Raw genomic sequence first — 19900 nt, 5'->3', positions numbered from 1 at the left:
TGTATAAAGCGCTATATTAGTAACTTGACTTGATGTGACTTGACCTGCTAAAGACCAGACAAGTTTTTATTGTCCTGACATGTAAAACCATAGAATTAAAAAGGGTGTACTTTCTTTTTCACATGACTGTGTGTGTGTGTGTGTGTGTGTGTGTGTGTGTGTGTGTGTGTGTGTGTGTCAAGTCAAGTATATTTGTATAGCGCTTTTCACAATACAGATTGTATCAAAGCAGCTTCACAGTATTAAATTAAAATAATACAACAAAGTTTGTTTCAAGAGGAATTGATTGATTGATAAAATTAAATTAAATATCCCCAAAATATCCCCAACTGAGCAAGCCAAAGGCAACGTGTGTGTGTGTGTGTGTGTGTGTGTGTGTGTGTGTGTGTGTGTGTGTGTGTGTGTGTGTGTGTGTGTGTGTGTGTGTGTGTGTGTGTGTGTGTGTGTGTGTGTGTGTGTGTGTGTAAGTGTGTGTGTGTGTGTGTGTGTGTGTGTCACACTTTAGAGTACACGTGGGTGTACTCTATGTACACACTTTACATAGAGTATCACATCCCGTCAACCATATCCAAGGAAATGGAACTGAAGTGAAAAGTGAAAGGGAATGAGTCAAGTGTTCTGCCTGCATTCAAGAACCTAATAGTGCATTTAAATACTTTGCCATCATCTGTATTTTAAATAATAAATAGTTCAAATTGGATTCTGCTAATGGTTTTTAAAAAGCAAACAAAATGTCATAGTTTCCCAAAAAACAGTGGAAAAGGCACGTTTCCCTCTGCATTGTTTTCATAGCATTCATTCGTCAGCAGATGTTAGCAGTTATGCAGTTTAAGAGCTGTTTTGGGCTCCTCTTGTAGAGGAGCAGTACACTGGATGACCGACAGTAACCCCGGCGCTCAGAGAGAGCGGATGCGCTATAAAACCACTTCAAAATCTTCAGATGCTTCTTCGCACGAGCACCACCGGCGTCACCGGAGTGAAGCAATATACATCTGATTCATAGGGATTACAGCGAATGTCCATCAAAGAAGATACATCTGGGTAAGATACATTTATGCTTCGTTTTCTTTAACAACGTTTATGTTTTTTTAAAGAATGAACGCAAACGCAACGTTTTAGATGTATTATTGAAATTGAAAACAATACAAATAGTAGGCTAAGCGCTATAACAACACAATTTTAGAATTTATGAAGAGAGAGAGAGAGTAAAAGTTGTCAAAAGAAATGGTTGAATGAAAGTTCAGTCTACTGGTACAAGTTTTTTTTCCCTCCCATCGAAGTAATGCTTCATGAAATTATGCGACACGCACATGATATTTAACTGTATGACAAATTCAGAAACAAAATCTGACAGAAAAAAAAGAAAAAAAAGAGAAACTATAACAGAAGGCTAACAGAAAATAGCAAAAGTGACAACCTCTGGTTCGTTATCGGTGGACAGAAAGATCAGGATTGCTATTTGAGAACAGAAATGTTAGAACAGTGAACCTACCTTCGGATCATTTCTTTTCTCGTTTTTGCCTTCAAAACGGTAAGACAAATACACCGTTAATTTATCACATAGCCTATTCGACCCTTCTCATGAACACACAGAGCTAATCTCTGTGAGAGAAATATTATTTTCTTATGTGTATTCAATCAATGCCACTGTTTATACATGATTAATTTGGTTATTCGTAAATGAGTTATAGATTTCCTTATGACAAGAGAAGTGATTCCCAGGTAGGGAATCCCATCTCGTGTATGTTTTTTTTCTTTCTTTTTTTTCTTTCATATTTTTATTCTTGTTTTCATCACACTTTGTTCTATTTTCCCAAATGGAAAAACAATAAATCCAAAATATGTGGGCGGGAATGAAACGCCCCTTTACACTGATTGGTCAACCAAACAGAATAGTCATCCACATGTGAGTCCTTTAAGTATGTTTTTCTGAGTATATTATTGCAGTTGTGACTGTACATTGCCTTTATTTGTTTGAAATTTAATTAAAACATTAAAAACAAGAATAATAGTCATCCGCTGCCACAGTTGTACTGATTCTTAAAGCGTTTATTGCATCTATTTAATCTCTTTCTCATCAACCAGACTAATGGCTTGACATAAACCCTACCGGGGCAGAGCCTATAGGCTTCCCTCTGTGTAGACATAGTATGTCAGAGAAATTCACTAAGTGTTTATATCGGAAGTATGAATGTATACCACGCATCTGCTCCTACATTACCCATTAGTCTACTTATTTGACACACCGCCTGTTTTATTTAGCTGGCCAGTTCTCAAAATCTGTGTGGCAAAGCTTCACGATGCACGAAGCAAATGCATTTACATTAGTATCTTTTTAAGCGTCGATGCTAACCATTTTTTAGGCAATACGCAGAGTTTGTTTCATTGATATGGAGTATTAATTGATGTCACTCAAAGCGGTGTGTTTTATTTTCTCTGTCAGCTAAACTTCCAAAGCAAAGTCACTGACCCGGTGTGCGACTGACTCACAGCATAGCCGAACAGAGTGGTGTTTCATTCCTGAATGAATCCGAGACTTGAGAGAATGAATCGATTGAGCGAGTAATTCAATGGCTACGTTTAAGTCCAATTTTCCTTGCTAACTTACCTCTGTCTCATTCACGCCGTTGTACGTCATTGCTTACGTTGCACCAGTGCCCACTACTGGCTGAAACCTTGCAATGAGTTTAAATGGAACGCCTTAAAGGGGTGGTTCGGGATTTTTGACATCGGACCTCATTTTTAAGTCAGCCTGGTTGTTATTCATCAGTGGAGACATTTTTTTTTCAAAATTATCCAGTCCTTATATTTGGATAGTTAGCCGATGCTAGGCTAGCGCGAGTCAATGGTATATGTTAGCCAGCCATTAAAAACCGTTTTACCCACTCCACAGTGCACCAAACGCAAATAAATTATAACACTAGACTATCGATGTATATGTCCGTTGAGAGAATAATGTTAGAAATCAAACTTACCTTTCATCTCAATGATCCCAAAGGAACTAGTTTCTCAGCAGCTGCGGAATTTTACTTTGCTCCGGTTAGTAATGCGGCAAAAAGTAAACACAGAACAGAAGCGCACTGTAATCAGTGTACCAGCGGCAGGTAAATACACTTGCGTCATGTGTGTACCGGCTCACTCGGTTGCCTAGGTAATCAATATCACTCCGCTGCTGCTGTAGACAAGGCTTATGATTACAGGGAACAAATTATAACTAATGCAATGTGATGAAAGGTAAGTTTGATTTCTAACATTATTCTCTCAACGGACATATACATCGATAGTCTAGTGTTATAATTGATTTGCGTTTGGTGCACTGTGGAGTGGGTAAAACGGTTTTTAATGGCTGGCTAACATATACCATTGACTCGCGCTAGCCTAGCATCGGCTAACTATCCAAATATAAGGACTGGATAATTTTGAAAAAAAAATGTCTCCACTGATGAATAACAACCAGGCTGACTTAAAAATGAGGTCCGATGTCAAAAATCCCGAACCACCCCTTTAAGGCGCCCTTGATCACTTGGAATCCGCAAAGGAGCTGATTTATTATTTACAGTTTTTTTCCTTATAAATTAGTTTTATGCACCATTCTATAGTATGTTTGGGCTGTTAGAGAAAATATAAAGAAGTTCACAAACGAAAATGATAACAATACAATAACTGTGTAACAAAACTATAACTGTGTAAAAACAGTCAGCTTAAGGTAGTTACAAATAAAATGTGGTTAAATGTCAAAATAACTCTGATACCATACACTAAGAGTTTTGTGGGGTCGGGGTAAATGAAGCATAATCTGCTGTTCCGTCACAACACGATGCATTGTGCTCTATGGATCTGCCTGAAGTGTTCATATTAGCTGCGTCCCAATTCAGAGACTGCATCCTTCGAAGGCCGCATTTGAAGGCCGATTGCATTACAGCGGTGCGACGAAGGCTGTCCCAAATCGAAGGCTCCTTTAAATGTGGCCTCCAAATGCGTCCTTTGTTTCCCGTGCAATGAAGGATACAACAGATGGATCATTCGTGGCCTTTCCCAATCTACTACAAACACCATCAACGGCATCTGTCACAGTTGCTTGGCGACAAGAACAGTCCTCTGTAGGCTAGACCGTCCCATTTAACATCGCTCAGTCCGACCTTCGTGGATTTCGAAGGATGCAGCCTCTGAATTGGGACGCAGGTACACTAAAACTTGCGTTTTGCATCAGTAGTAAAATTGTGGATAACAATTTCTTAGATGCCTCTCCTAAAACTCCTTACAAGAGATGAAAATACATATAAATGTGTCTATTGTTGTATAGAGCATTACAATTAATGTGGATAGCAGGTCAGATCATTTGATCTCAAAGAAAATTTTATGGGAAATGTCTGATTTGTCTTGTGAGAGTCATTTTTCTAAAGTAAAAGTGTACAATATATCTCATTGCTAAGTAGGAGAAAGAAGTGAGATATTCAAGAAGTATTTTATTTCCTTAGGGTGATGATTTACCCTATAAAGCCTACTGTACTTAGCAAGCGAAAGGCCTTTTAGTACAATTCAAAAAATGTCCTCCTTCAGGCCATGCTACACGTGTCTTTTTGCTGTGAAATCTTTACTGATTTTTATAAAGTAAACATAGGAAAAACTTATATTGTTAGTAATATTTCAAGATGAACACTTACTAGACTGAAGCAACTTAGATTTACTTGATTATCCATATGTCATGTTAAAATGTGAGTATCGAATATGATACATCAGGCTTTTGTGGCTTTTATTACATTATGCATTTATAATATTACCTTACTAAGACATTATTAGAAGACATAGATAGAGTGACAACTGATATTTATATGCATTTAAGTAGTTAGCTATACGGTTACAAAGATCTCATTGATTTACATTACAAGCTATAAGAATTTCATCTTACTTTTTGGCCATATAAATATCAGCAACTGCATCCAATTGCATATTTTTGTTCAGTTTGAGCCTCTGAATAAAACTGAGGTGTTTTTCCTCCTTGAGTCTGAGCTCTATATTCTCACTATCACACTACAGTATATGAGCCAACCAGCCTGATGTATTAAATATGATACTCAACAAAGACATGCATGCTTTTTCCCCCCCTAAATATTATTTCATATGTCAGGCTTTACAGGGTTAAGTTTTGTTTCCATCCTATCCCATCTGACACAAACCTGATCATATCTGTTTGGGGATAGCTGATTAAATCACTGAAAGGATACCGAGAGTGAAAACAATGTGAGCATTAGAAGATCACTCAAGAATGTCTGGACCCTTTTCGCATTTGAAAAGAATCATTAGCATAGAGCAAGGCCACCGATTCTCTCCTTGACTTTCAGCAAATCTGTGCATTTTAAATGAAGCTCTTTGATCAAACATGGCCATTAGGAATAAAGCTACCTACCCCAGAGACCCTAATGGCCTGTGAAATTCCTTGCTTGATGATACTCTGACACTACAAGGTCCACCACTTCTAGGAATTATGGGAAAAAGAAAATGCTAGCCTTCCCTAAAACGGGTCATGAGAGGAGAGATGAAAAGCGAAGACGTGAGCGAGAAGCAGAGAGTCAGATAGGAGGGCTGCACTTTGTCCTGGACTTTTGAGCTGCTCTGTTGTTCGCTGCTGGGTGTCTTTTTCACTCCGCGCTCCTCCGTTGTGTCGTTGCAGTTGAGAGCTGAGAGCTGAGAGTGAAGAGGGACCCGAGTGAAGATGTCTGTCTCCACTCAGCTGGGTCTGCTGCTCTGGAAGAACTTCACCTATAGAAGGAGACAAACGGTGAGGACAACAGATTTATTTTGGATATATCTTTCTGGTTTTCTCATTGTTTTTCCATCTGCTTTCACTAACAAGAATAACATTTATTCAAATGCAAATATCATTTTGTGTTACGCATGTTACGCATTATGTTTAGGAATGTAGCTTACTGAAAAAAGGAAAATGTGTAACAGTTATGATTCATTTAACATCATGCTGCTTTTAGAGATCAGAATTGTCACTTGAGATTATTTAGTCACTTTAGATTTAATTTGATAAGCTCTTAATTTATGGAAAGTTATATAATCTGAAGATGTTCATATCCCATAACAACCCAAATTCAGTTATTTTAACGTCATTTCAATACAGAATGCTGCTAACATAAATATTCTCAGGCCAATGCAAATTCAAACCACTTTTATGTGACTCTCCTAAAAGTGATGCAGATACAGACAGACATAGAATTCAAATCTCTTTGAAATTGTATAGGATATTTTACTCTTTAAACCATTACAAAACATGATGTGTTCTATATAGAACCTTTTAGGCCGGGGATCACATCATGAGATCATTTTATGTTTTTTTTTTACATTTTATATTTATGATTTCATTTTAATTAATTAATTTAGTTTTAATTCGTTTTTTGTTTTAATTAAATTGTATTAAATAAACAGCTTGCAAACATACTCTATCTCAAGTTAACATTGAAATAACCCTTTAAATATGAAAGTATTATGCAATCATTTAAGACATTTCCTCTTCTATAGAAACTTTTTGTCATAAAGCACTCTTGAAAATTGAGCCAAGAACCCTAGGGTTATTTCCTAAGAGTGTGACATACCATACTACGGTATTTTGATATATAACATGGGACTGAAATTTGTGTTTTTACAAGGTACATCCAAGAATATGGTAATTACAAAGGAATTGTTGTGAAATTCCAAATAAAAATATTTAAACACAAGATTACCATGGTACATGTTTTAAAACATGGTTATGTCCAAAAACACATGTACTTTTTATATTTAAAGACTTGCATGAAAATACAGTCCTTAATTTACTTTTCTACAGTTTAATGGTTAAAAACAGTAAAATACTGAAACTTAATTTTTTAGAGTGTATTGTTTAAAACAAATAAGCATTACTCACAAAAGTGCTAAATGGAGAAAGAGTGGTCAGATGACTTTCATTCCCTATTGGGTCGATGCAGACATGCCATGTAGTTCTATATCTGGAGGGATTGATCGATTCCCCGTCATGTATTAATAATAAATGTTGTTAATAAAAACTTACCCTTGATGACATTACTCACCAGAAGCCCTTACTTTAGACATTGGAGACTGAGAGCTTTTTTTCTGTGAGAGCATGTTTGGTCTCTAATGTCTGCACTTCAGAAAACGCTGACTGTTTTTGTCCTCATGTGTTTGACTTTTGCAGCTCCAGCTGCTGACGGAGATTGTGTGGCCTCTCTTTATTTTCTTCATCCTGATCGCCGTGAGGTTGAATTACCCGCCTTACGAACAACATGAATGTAAGTATACTCCACAGTTGTGGACCTGTGAATAGAGAGAAAAGCATTTTTAGAAGTGATGCGGTTGTGCTGTGTCCACACAATGCAACATTTAGCTTGTTTTGTAACATTAAATTCCCAACTTGCCATTGGAAAACTAAATGGCTTGCACGTGTTGCTCGGAAAACACCTTTTGCACTTCAACATGTGCATATTAATCGCGTTGCATAACCTAAATATGTGGTGTAAGCGAGGGGTGAAAATGCACGTTTTGATTCTTTATGGTGCATTATTATCAGATGTGTCAAGCTCGCAGGGTGTTTATGAGTTCTCGCTGATAACTAGAGGAATTGGTCTTCTGTCAGTCACAGATGTAGAAAGATAAGGTGATGTTATCAGGAGCATGCTGGGATTTAACATTTTTGAGAACATTTAAACATGGACAAAATGTTCTACATTTTATCATCAGTTGTTATTTGATAGTACAGTGTTCGCATTTATTAGCTGGTTTGTTCAGTGTATCGCATCTTGTTTTATAGCACCTGAGCTTTTATTGTGCCTGATTGTTTTTCTATCCTCATTATTAAAATTGTATATATGAGGAATGTCACCACGACCTAAGAAATGCTACTCATGCCAGGGTGTAAACTACTCATGAATTCAAAACACAATGCCTGGCTATTAGCCTTTGAAAAGACATACTACATTAAATGTAGTATCTTAATAGATACGATTTTGTGAGATTGTGAACTTTCTGTTCTTCTTTGTGGAACTGTGAGCCTTGGTCATGAGATCTTGTTGACGTTCAGATGTGTCTGTGTGCTACCGCTTTGGTTGAAACAGGATATAGGAGGTACTGAGCAGAATTTCACTTCTCCTAAAGTCTGGATTTGTGTGAGGATGGATGAGTAGATTGGTCATATGCGAGTACAGGCATGTTGCAACCTCTCTTGCTGAAGTGATTAAATGGACATAGAACAATGTCCATCATGTTGGTAATAATCAATTTTAAGACTTCAAAAACCAGCAGTATTAATTAAGTCCCTTAAGCTGTAAACAGACAAATTATGTGGATAAATGAATTCCAAGAAGTATTTAAAAAAAAAAAAAAAAAAAAAGAATAAAGAAATTGATTATACAAAAATTTATAATTTTTAAACCACAAAAATGTATTTTGTATTGTGTTATGACAATTAAGCACATTCTGTAAAAATACTGTAATGCATGATATTTAAATTTTTAATTCAGCATATATTAAAAGACGTACAACAAATACTGCCAGGATATATAAAAATGTCATTTATTATCATATATAATTATAATATACAAGTTACATTTTTATATATCCTGGCAGTATATATTGTATGTACATATTTTAATTTATGCTGAATTTAAACTAAAAATATGTTTACATTATTACATGTACATTATTAAAGTATTTTTACAGAATATGCTTAATTGTATAACAAAATACAAAAATAAATCTTTATGGTTTATATATATATATATACTGTATGTGTGTGTGTGTGTGTGTGTGTGTGTATATATCAATAATGAAAATTCAGTCTTTCATGAGAACTGGGGAAAATGTGCTTGGTTATTGTGGGAGAAAAAAACTTGAATGTTCCTAAAAATAGGCTTCATATTCTTAAGTAACAAAATAGCCTATAACTTCTTCATTTTCTTTTTAGTTTAAGTTTAAGTATGACCCATATATGCTTTTCATCAGATTCACCCCGTTATAAATTATTTAAAATTAAATAATCATATGGAATTGAACAAATATCCCCTGAATTGATTACTTCATGCTTAAAGTATTATCTTATCTTTGCTGTGCTCAGCAATGGAGCAGCTGGCAGTCTTAAGGTTGACTGATAGCAGACCTATACATTTGACTCATTATAGAAATAACAGTGAGCCTCTGGTGTGCGTGTGGGGGGGGGGGGGGGGGGGGGGGGACATAGGTCACATATACTGCTTAGGTAATCACTTGATAAGGTCTCCTCGTAGAGTACGCTTCTTCCAGGGATGGGGAGTCAGATTTTTGCTGATGTTTTTAGGTCTGTGGGAAGATAAGGAAGTCTAAGGGTGCACGTTGTCCATTATCTGTATATGGGTGTATATGGGCATGGGGATTGGCCGCAGGCCGCACTGGGAGGTAAAAATAATCAAAATCTCATCCGGCACATCATGTCCATGCCATTGGATGTCAATCTGATAGCGTTTCATTCTCTATCTAAAAGCTCCCCGTTATCATGATCAGTCGTCGTGCATGAAATAGAGGAGCTTTTTAAGTCAGATGATGCATTATCTAGAAAAAAAAAAAGATTTTACAAGAAATATACTTTTTCTGACATCATCACTCTATGCCATTGTGTTGATTATGCTGGTTTTATCGTGTACACTTTCTTCTCTTCTGTTCTCCTAAAGGCCTTAATGTGGAAACTCTTTTCAATCCTCTTCAATGAGGTAGTTCATTTCGTCTCCCTTTATTTGTTACAGGTCACTTTCCCAACAAAGCCATGCCCTCAGCAGGCACCCTGCCATGGATCCAGGGCATTGTCTGCAATGCCAACAATCCGTGCTTCCGACACCCAACCCCTGGGGAATCTCCGGGAGTCGTTGGAAACTTCAACGATTCCATGTAAGTTGTTGCCTTGAGCTGAAGACTTTGAAATAACAGGGTTGTCAGCTCTAATGTGACCTAGTATATGTAATATAAGACATTGAGTGCAATTTGGTAATAATTCTGCTTTCTTTATTAGACTCTCACGCCTGTTTTCTGATGCCAAGAAGATCTTACTGTACAGTCAAAATGACAAGAGCTTAGATGGATTCAAGGAGCTTATCAGTGCAGTAAAAGTCATGCAAAAAAACACAGCTGGTGAGTACAGTACAGTGGCCTAGAATAAAAACATTTCACATTTTCTTAAAGAAATAGCTTACCTGAAAATGTAAATTCTGTCTTCATCTTCTTATCATTCCAAACTTCAAATGCCTGAGCTGTTCGTTTCCATAAAGTGAATGCATACAGTGACCAAGCTCTTAAAAGGACAAAAAAGACATCATAGTATAATAAAAGTGATATGACTTGTGCACTGTACTCCAAGTCTTCTAAAGCCATATTTACATTTATGCATTTGGCAGACACTTTTATTCAAAGCGACTTGCATTGCATTCAGGGTACTTTTTTTCCCTTGCTTTCCCTGGAAAATCAAACCCATAACCTTTGCATTGCTGTAATATGACAACATATTAATTTATATTCAAACTTTGAAAATCAGTTAAGAGACCCACAAGAACCAATGGCATTCAGCAGCATTAACATCATAAACTTAACGTTTTTATATATCAAGTATGCAAATGACCAAAATGAGATGCAAGCACTACAGCGTGAGGATTTTGTTCAGAAACGTCCGTAGCAAATACTTCTCCTAACATGAAGTGACTCATTCGAATTATCAGTAAATCCTTGTAAACATACATACAAGTGAAAGGTTGATGCCCATCAGTCTTTGAGGATTTGTTGGAATTGTGATTTTTTTTTTCCACTGGGAGAGGAAAAGGTGGGTGGCTGAATGAAGGATCAAGCCTTTCATACAAGCCATGGCAAGTCGGTTTGAGGGCTGGTGTGGGTGTAAAATACGCACAAACATCCCAGAATCCAATCCTCTAGCATTACCTTCTCTATTCAGTTCACTTAGCGTGTGCTGGGTAAGCACGGTGAACTGTCTCTTCCTGTTCACAGACTTCTCTTCTCACGCTAAGTGAGCTTTAATCGCATTTCTCTGCCTAATGGAGGAGAGGTTGTACAGACGCAATCATAGAACGTCTGGAGTAACATTTTACAGTTAGAGAAATTGGTAGATTTTAAATTGCTCCCTTCAGAGCTATACAGACAGAGAATAAAATAAAACCACAATTGAGCTAAAATGTAACCATAATACATAATACCTTCCTGTTTTCCCAAAGTAGAAGAGCCTTAAAGAAAAAGAGCCACGTCAGCCCACCTGTTCAAATTAAAGCTTCATTATTGTGTCTCAGGCTGTCGTGCATGACAATAGGAATGCTTTGAACTCGCCATCCAGTCATTGTGGGGCTTATCGTGGCATCCGCATGCTGCGATCTCATTCATTTCTGTCTTTATTCTCCTCTTTTGATTTCAACTAATGACAACAGACATGAAAGAGTTGAGTTCGTTGGGTTTATGTTATAGTTAAAGCTTAAACTCATTCACACCAAGATCATTTGCTATTATAGTTGTAATGCTGGATTCACAAAGAGCTTTAAAAATCTGCTTTACAATTAGCCACATAATGGGTTACAATGTTCATTAAAAACATTCAGGCTTAAAAAATGACGCCAAATCGTTGAAATGGCCAAATTAATAATGTAATGGTGTTCTCTTTGGCTATTGAGGGTTTAGTTGAGCGTTTGACTTGTATATTCACATACCTGTCCCGATAGCACTTAAACGGTTTGCGCACTTCCTGCAAAAAAAATTAAATAAACTTTATTCAAAAAAAAAATTTTTACTCAGAAAGGATGCATTCAATTGTTAAAAAGAGACTGTAAAGATGTTCATAATGTTACAAAAGATTTCAATTTCAAATAAATGCTGTTCATTTGAACTTTCTATTCATCAAATAATCCTGAAAAAAATATATAATTAATGACTTAAAAATATTAAGCAGCAAAATTTTTTTCAACATTGATAATAAAATAAGTTTCTCGAAAATAGTTTCTTGAGCAGCGAATCAGCAGAAGGATTTCTGAAGGATCATGTGACACTGAGGACTGTTGTAATGTATGATATACATGAGAAATGATGCTGAAAATACAACTGCATTACAGAAATAAATTATATTTTAAAATATATTAAAGTGAAAAACAGTTATTTAAAATTGTAATAATAGTTCACAATATTACCGTTTTTACCATATTTTTGATCAAATAAACGCAGCATTGGTGAGCAAAAGAGACTTATTTCAAAAGCCGAAAAAAAGGTCTTATCAACCCGCACTTTTGAATGGTAGTGTGAATGTCAGACATAAATAACAACTGTCTAAGAATTGGATTAAGGCTTTGGAAACCCATGCATTACATATACCAAGTATCCTGATTTCAACATGTAATTTATCCCGATTTCACCTCGTTTAGACTCTTTAAAACTTTCATCTTGAGCTTGCATATACCTGTCCAATCTAAAAAGGCCTTACAGATGTAATTAGCCATGACTTTACAGAAGGTCCGTGCACATGCACTCCATTGCACTCCCCTATTTCTACCCCCCTTAACCCTCTTTTCAAAAGACTGATTAGTGTGGAAGCGAATGAATAGTTCAGGAATCTGCCACCTCCTGGGGGTTTCGCCCCTCCCTTGCAATGGACACACTTCCAGCCTTTGTTTCCATGAACAGCACAGAAGGAAGACAGGGAGACAGTTGGGCTGCTCTGCCGAGGGTTATCGCAGATAGTTGTTAGCTAGGTGTGAATGACTAAACTTTACCCAAACACATCAGGTATGGCTTTATGCATATGGATTGGAGGAGGGGGTGTCGACTGTTTGCGATCCCCAAATTTACAGATTTGAAGCATTTCCATCAAGAATAGGGATTTGTTTGGGACTCATCACTTCCATCTGATAATGTAAAAATTTAGTTTTTTTTTTTTTTAAAGATTCATATCATCTAAGAGGTACACTATCTTATGCTCACCAAAGATGAATTTATTTATATTGATTTTATAATGTAATATATTCCTATAATGCAAAGCTGAATTTTCAGCATCATTAATCCAGTCTTCAGTGTCACATCATCCTTCAGAAATTGATTAATCTTTTCCGAATAAAAAAAATTCTTAAAAAGAAATCTAAACTTATTAACAGTAGTGTAATGTCACACATTTAAGAAAGGAATGAGAGTCTTAAGTAAATCTGTTCCATTTTTATTGATTTGTGTGTTCCACTTCATCCCCTTTTGTAGATTCCAGAACATTTAGGCAACTAGACTCCCCGTGTGTTGTTTGTGGAATCACGCGATGAATTAGTCAATGTTTCTTTCCACGCCCAGGTGAACCGCACTAGCTGGCCTGCTGCGACATGTACTTGAACTTTGAAAGAGGAATGAAATTTAAGGAGAGCACACGAGTGTGTAGTTAACACTCTCAAAGGCTTGCCGCCTGAATGAACAGCGCTAAGTTTCAGCAAGTGAGCGCATGTACTCAGAACAAAAGTTTGAGCTTTTCTAAGAATGTGATGTATATGTAAATTGATGGAAAGTGGGGTGCGTTTCCAAAATAATTAATCCTAAAATAAAGGGGCGGATCTGCTCAAATTGAAAGTCTGGTCAAATTGCTGAAAAACCTATAACTACAGCCATTGTATATTGGTTTTGTAAAGCATTCCTTAACATGCACACACTAAAGTGGCATATTTGTCCTTAGGTTTCAAGCTGAAGGACTTCCTGAGGGAAAACGAGACCCTCTCAACGTTCCTCCGGCAAAATGCCTCCTTTCCCCAGAATTCTGTGAAGAATATTCTGGAAGCTGATGTGAATCTTGAAAAGGTGAGCATCGAAAAAGCATTATTTTGAAGGGGGAAAAAAAACAATGGTGACCATAAGATGACCCAAGTTCACCCATTTCTTCCATGCTCAAGCTAAAACCAAGACCCAAACGTCACATCTGTTGTACAGTAATTACAGTGCATACAGTACGTAGGGCACGGTCATTGTTTCTAGGTCCATTTTGATTCGTTTACACCACACATGCTGCTAAACTGCCCCAGGGAATCAGTTAAAGAGAGGAAACCAGCATGCATCTCAAATTTTTTGGGAAATCAACAGCTGTTAGCGGTATGACGTGCCCTCAGGGCATTAAACAATCTACAGTCCTCATAAATGACCATAGGCAGCCTAGGTTTACCCTAATGTACCCTCAGAATGTGTATCTAGTCTAAGTACTTTATAATGACCCTCTCCTGATAATAAACTCATAGGTCATATGAACTGTTCTGTCCCGCCTATCTCCAAAACCCCTCACGGATCACATGAACACCTTCTTATCTGCCCTCAACCTTACCGGTTATCACCGATGCTCTTCATGTTTTAGGTGCTGATCAAAGGTTTTGGCGTCCATCTGAGAGATATGTGCAGCTCCACCACACTTGAGGACTTTGTGACCATCCCAGACAAAGGGGTGGCGAGATTCACCCAGGACATCATCTGCAGGTCTCCAAATAGCTGGCTAGACCAGGCTGAGAGACACTTCAAGTCCAACCTGGATTTCCTCAAACCTCTTAGGGTAAGAAACATAGTACAGTGAATCAAAATGAACAGATTTTATATGTGTGGTTTTTTTTTTTATCATGGCATTATCCTTAAATATTCAATGTAAGAACCATGATATAACCATGGTATTCTCTGAAGTACTCTATTAAATGTCCATGGAATATAAATATGGTAATCAAACAGTACCATTGTATATATTAAAAGTATCATATTCTAATAAAAACCTATTGGTAACACTTTAAAATAAGGGTTCATTAACAGACAATGAACAATACTTCTACAGCACTTGTTAATATTAGTTCATGTTAATTTCAGCATTTACTAATACATTTTTAAAAATAAAAGTTGTATCTTGATAAATTTGACATTATTGTAGTGTTGCAGATTAAAGGGATAGTTCACTTTGAAATAAATTTTTGGTATGTTTTAGCTTACCTCAAGGGCATCCAAGATGTAGGTGTCTTTTTTTCCGCAGTAGTTTCAATTTTGATATTTTTAGGTCAAACCGTTCTTGTCTGTCAGTCATATAATGCAGGTCGATGGTCACTGTCTCAAAGAGCATGCACAGAGTCCAAATTAAAACAATTCCCCGTCGTCCAAATTAAAACAATTCCCCATCGTCTAAATTAAACAATTCCCCATCGTAAGTACACATTGATGGCCTAAGACACGAAACGAGCGGTTTGTGTGAGAAAACGAACAGTATTTATACCGTTTTTACCGCTTATACACAGCCATGTCCAAGTGATCTGATCTGACGTGTACGCAGACTGGTGCATAGATATATACACACTAGATGTCGCCTTAAAGACATTCGTTCCAATGAACTGCCGTAGACAAGGCGACATCTAGTGTATATATATCTATGCACCAGTCTGCGCACACGTCAGATCAGATCACTTCGACATGGCTGTGTATAAGAGGTAAAAACGATATAAATACTGTTCGTTTTCTCACACAAACCGCTCGTTTCGTGTCTTAGGCCATCAATGTGTACTTACGATGGGGAATTGTTTAATTTGGACGACGGGGAATTGTTTTAATTTGGACTCTGTGCATGCTCTTTGAGATAATGACCATAGACCTGCATTATATGACTGACAGACAAGAACGGTTTGACCTAAAAATATCAAAATTGAAACTACTGCGGAAAAAAAGACACCTACATCTTGGATGCCCTTGAGGTAAGCTAAAACATACCAAAAATTAATTTCAAAGTGAACTATCCCTTTAATGAAATTCCACACAAAAATCAAAAGAAAAACATGAAAACAATAACATATTATTATTTCAGTGCAATTAATTAGTTAATGTATTTACTTAAATATTATAATTCTGTTTATATATTTTGTATGTTTTTTTGGGGGGGATCAAAAATATTAAAATAATACTGTTTTACAGTTGTGACAATCATCGAGAGTAATTACAAAAAGCTCTGCATGCTTTTTAATTTTTTATTATCAACAATATGTCACAGTGCAAAACAAGGTCCTAAAACAGACTACATTGTCTTTATGCAAAATATAATTTTCAAATTTTTCACTCTACTCTCTGACACCATCTCTAAACCATGTTAATGTAAGAGGGGTGTCCAGATGGTGTTGCTTTATTGTAAGCAAAGGGTGTAAATTAAACTGTTGCTGAATAAGGTACCCCCACCGTGTGTCTTAGGGTGACAGAGGTCATCATCTTATCTTCCAAACCGGTGCAATAGTGTCCTCTCCTCCTCCTCCACTGCTGTTGATAGTGGTTTTAAAAACAAAACCAGGCGACTTTATCATTGGCGTGCATTGTGCCAAGACGCAAACAATTCAACAGTCAACTAAAAGAGAGAAAGGGAAAAAGAAAGAAAAAGTTAGCGGGTTATGAAGAGCGTGGGAGGATGCATGTCGTTGCCTGTTGCCCTACACACCTACCTTAATGTACAGCCTGAAGGCACGGCTGGAAGTTAAAACACGTCATGACAGCTTCAGTTCCTCTGTTCTGCTTCTTCCTATGATTTCCAAAGAATGTCAAGATGTCGGGTTGACTCATAGATCACGCTGGTCAATGAAAGATGATTTTGACTCAACGTTCTTGGGATTGTGGAAACCCAGAGAAATGGGTCATCTTAGTTTGATTTCGCTGGCTGTTTGCATATAGAATGCATGGAATGAATGTGACCATGCGTAACATTTATGGTTCTTTTATCATTTACAATCATGCAAATTAGATGCCTCAAGAATGAGTCAGCACCAACATGAGCGACTAGATTTGATTTAACACCCATATAAACTGATTGACACTGAGTTAATTTACAGCATTGTATGATTTTTTTGATATATTGATATATATATATAATTTTTTTTTTTACATTACTATGTAAATGTATTTTAGACATATTCCATGTACAATATATATATATATATATATATATATATAAATCACACTATTGTTTTTCAATAACTGTATTACAACTTATTACAATAATAATTTTTTCTCTGCCTTTTACCAGTCGGACATAAGGACTAATGCCACTGATGTCCGTCAAGTTTCCAAAGCCACAGACAATCTTCTGGAGAGCCTGGGATCACTGGCTGTGGAGGTAGATCTCATATCATTTATTAAGCATTAAAGCCTATGAGTTTATCACTACAGGCAATGTAAACCAATCCTGAGCTGTTCTGTGAACTGTCCATCAACTGCAAATGAGAGTTGTTTGTCATAATTCAGACAAACCTAACCCGGTAAGGCTCTAAAAACTGTCCCATGAGAGTGAAAGTGACATTTACTGGCGAGGACAACTGCTGGGCCTGTGATGCAGGAGTAAAGGTGTCACATTGGGCTTGCATGTGTCGATGAGTTCGGTAGTGTCTCGTATGCCAGCTGTAGTGGTGCACAGTGGGAGGAAGAGAAAGTTGTTTCAGCTCCCAGCTGGACAGATATACAACCAAGCACAGCTGAACAAGCATCCAGAGAGAGAGAGTCACACAATCTACTCAGCAGTCAGTATCTAAAGACTGCAATAAAGACGTTTGCTTTACACAGAGAGATGGGCGTTCATGACCTGTTTGCCCATACAAAAGCCTCTCTGTTCTCTGCTTAACTGAAAGGGAAACCTTTGGCTACAAGTCTAACTCAATGGAACACTAAACTCAACCCATTGCTCTAATCTGGCTCACCCTCATGTTTGAGACGGATGGTGAATTCCAGTAACCTTTCACTGTGTTGGTATGAGACCGGATGAATGCTGATTAAAGTGCAAAAAAAATACATTCGACATTTAAAAATCTTGAAAGTTTTATACATTATAATGCATTTGTTTAAAATGATATATTTATTGAAAATAAATACCAGTGCAGGTATTTAGGAGTTTTCTCTGTACAGCTTTGTTTTAGAAGGGACATGAGGGGACATTATCCCTCCCTCCCTCTGTGAGAGTATTTTTGCGGTAGACATCTGTTGCACTCTCCGCCCTCCATTCTCTTGGCACTTTTACACTAAAATATCAGCAAGTGACTCGCATGCTTGCTGAGTCAGATCCGTAAGGCTCACGTGGGTTTCGACCAGCAAAGCTTTATGCTGTGCACCACACCTGGTTTAAAATGAATGACCAGGAGACACAATTCTCTACTCAGTGAAACTATCCTATCCTGAAACTACCCAACTACTGCATATTATTCAGAATACACTGCATACTGCCTACTATTTTTTTTTTGGATTAAATGTACGCATTATGTGCACAGTATACATACTATATACTACAGAAATACTAAGTGTAGTGTGCTTATCTGAACATAGCCAGGTGTGAAAGAAAAATCACTAATGAGATTTTCTTTAATGTCTCAGTTGCTTCTCTTAGACAGCAATGAGATTAAATGGGAACACTCTGGAGACTTTTTCATAAGTCTTATAATAAAAAGTTTCCTCTTGGGTTTGCTTTAACGTGAAATATCTTGACCAGCACAGAATAACATTTCTCTTCTTGTCAGCCACCCTCCAAAAGCAAACCTCCCAGTTTAGACATGCATTTTTGTTCGATTTCTGTTATGTTTGACAATCCTTTGTGTGTTGAAAAAGCAGAACCAGCTTTTCATGGGAGGGTTTATTTGTCTAATGCTAGTTGTGTTCAATTTGACAGGCCCTCGGGGCATCTGATCTCTGGATTCAGGATTGTTGGTTAAACATCCAAACAGGAGTTAGACAATGATCGTCTTTTATCGTATTACACTTGTACTTATAGCACTAGATCTAGATCAAAATTTTATGAAAGATTCTGAGTTTTTTTTTTAATGTTTGTATGTTGTTTATGTGAAACTTTCTGTGCTGCCATTTTGGCCAGGACTCCCTGGAAGAAGAGATTTTATATCTCAATGGGACTATCCTGGTAAAATAAAGGATAAATATCACAAAAAAAAGTAGCTTTTAAGGATTTTGCAAACATAGCCTGCACTGGCGTAAATAATGAAACACTAACATTATTCCTTGTAATGCTTGTCAACTTTCTCTTCGATGTACTGTTAAAGGGATAGTTCTCCCAAAATTTAAATTATTTGATTATTTACTCACGCTCATGTTGTTCCAAACCCGTATAACTTCCTTCAAGGAAACACAAAAGGAGTCGCTCTTTTAGGCTCTTTTCAATTACAATGACTGGAAACTGGAGCTTTCGTTCTCTAAAAAGGACACAAAAGCATGGATCATGGTAGTAGTTCAAACGACTTGTGCACTATGTTCCAAGGATTTCATGGGTTTGTGAACTAATCACTCTTTTGAATTGAATGTTTTCAGTTAATTATTTGATTCAGTTCACAAAAAATTATGTCTGAATGATAAATTCATGAATCGGATTGAACCAATTCTCAAGTGTCAGTCTCAATGATCTGGTCGCAACCATTTACATAGACCTACACCAATTGCTTAAATTGCTATCATATGGCTTCAGTTGGATATAGTGTTGAATTAACTACTTTTATAGTGCTTTTGATGCTTGAAACTGCATAGGATAGAGTGACTAGTCATTCTTCAACATGAATCCATTTGTTCTTAAAGTCCGCCTGTAGTCAATCGTTTTATCCCTTAAAAATTATATTTGATCAGCAAAATTACATATTTAAATGTTTTTTCCTAGAAAAAAAATTCTTCATGCCTTAAAATATCTCAAATGCAACTCTACACCCTTGCCTCATTTAGTATTCGCGGTTCTATGAATATGCAAATTAGCCCCGCCTCCACGCACTCTCACCAGCTCAGACATCCACTCGTTGACGATCACACGTTGACGTGATTGGTTACAAGGTAGTTTGTGACATCAGAAACACCTTTCAAACCGCGTTTTTGAGACTGTCTTTGGTTCACTGCAGTT

General features: G+C 36.9%; 1 protein-coding gene and 1 long non-coding RNA gene across 2 annotated transcripts in view; one reads left to right on the top strand and one right to left on the bottom strand.

The window, feature by feature from the left end:
* The first annotated feature begins 887 nt into the window (after positions 1–887).
* Positions 888–19900, top strand: part of abca1b (ATP-binding cassette, sub-family A (ABC1), member 1B) — a 38422-nt gene continuing 19409 nt past the window's right edge. Inside the window, exons 1-8 of the mRNA XM_082177537.1 lie at positions 888–1041; positions 5672–5779; positions 7196–7289; positions 9771–9912; positions 10034–10152; positions 13712–13833; positions 14378–14569; positions 17051–17140. Coding sequence (XP_082033663.1) covers positions 5714–5779; positions 7196–7289; positions 9771–9912; positions 10034–10152; positions 13712–13833; positions 14378–14569; positions 17051–17140 — 825 coding nt within the window. The 5' untranslated portion in view covers positions 888–1041; positions 5672–5713. The remainder of the gene's footprint in view (positions 1042–5671; positions 5780–7195; positions 7290–9770; positions 9913–10033; positions 10153–13711; positions 13834–14377; positions 14570–17050; positions 17141–19900) is intronic.
* On the bottom strand, positions 7206–14439 carry LOC309504481. The gene is made up of 3 exons (XR_014208084.1): positions 14348–14439; positions 10215–11758; positions 7206–7314 (listed from the first exon to the last, which is right to left on the bottom strand). It is a non-coding gene; the product is annotated as an uncharacterized lncRNA (long non-coding RNA).

The sequence above is a fragment of the Leuciscus leuciscus genome (genome assembly GCF_965113295.1).
Source record: "Leuciscus leuciscus genome assembly, chromosome: 8".
In the NCBI taxonomy this organism is placed as follows: Eukaryota; Metazoa; Chordata; class Actinopteri; order Cypriniformes; family Leuciscidae; genus Leuciscus; species Leuciscus leuciscus.
The sequence above is the reverse complement of the archived record's forward strand: the minus strand, read 5'-3'. Positions and strand labels throughout refer to the sequence as shown.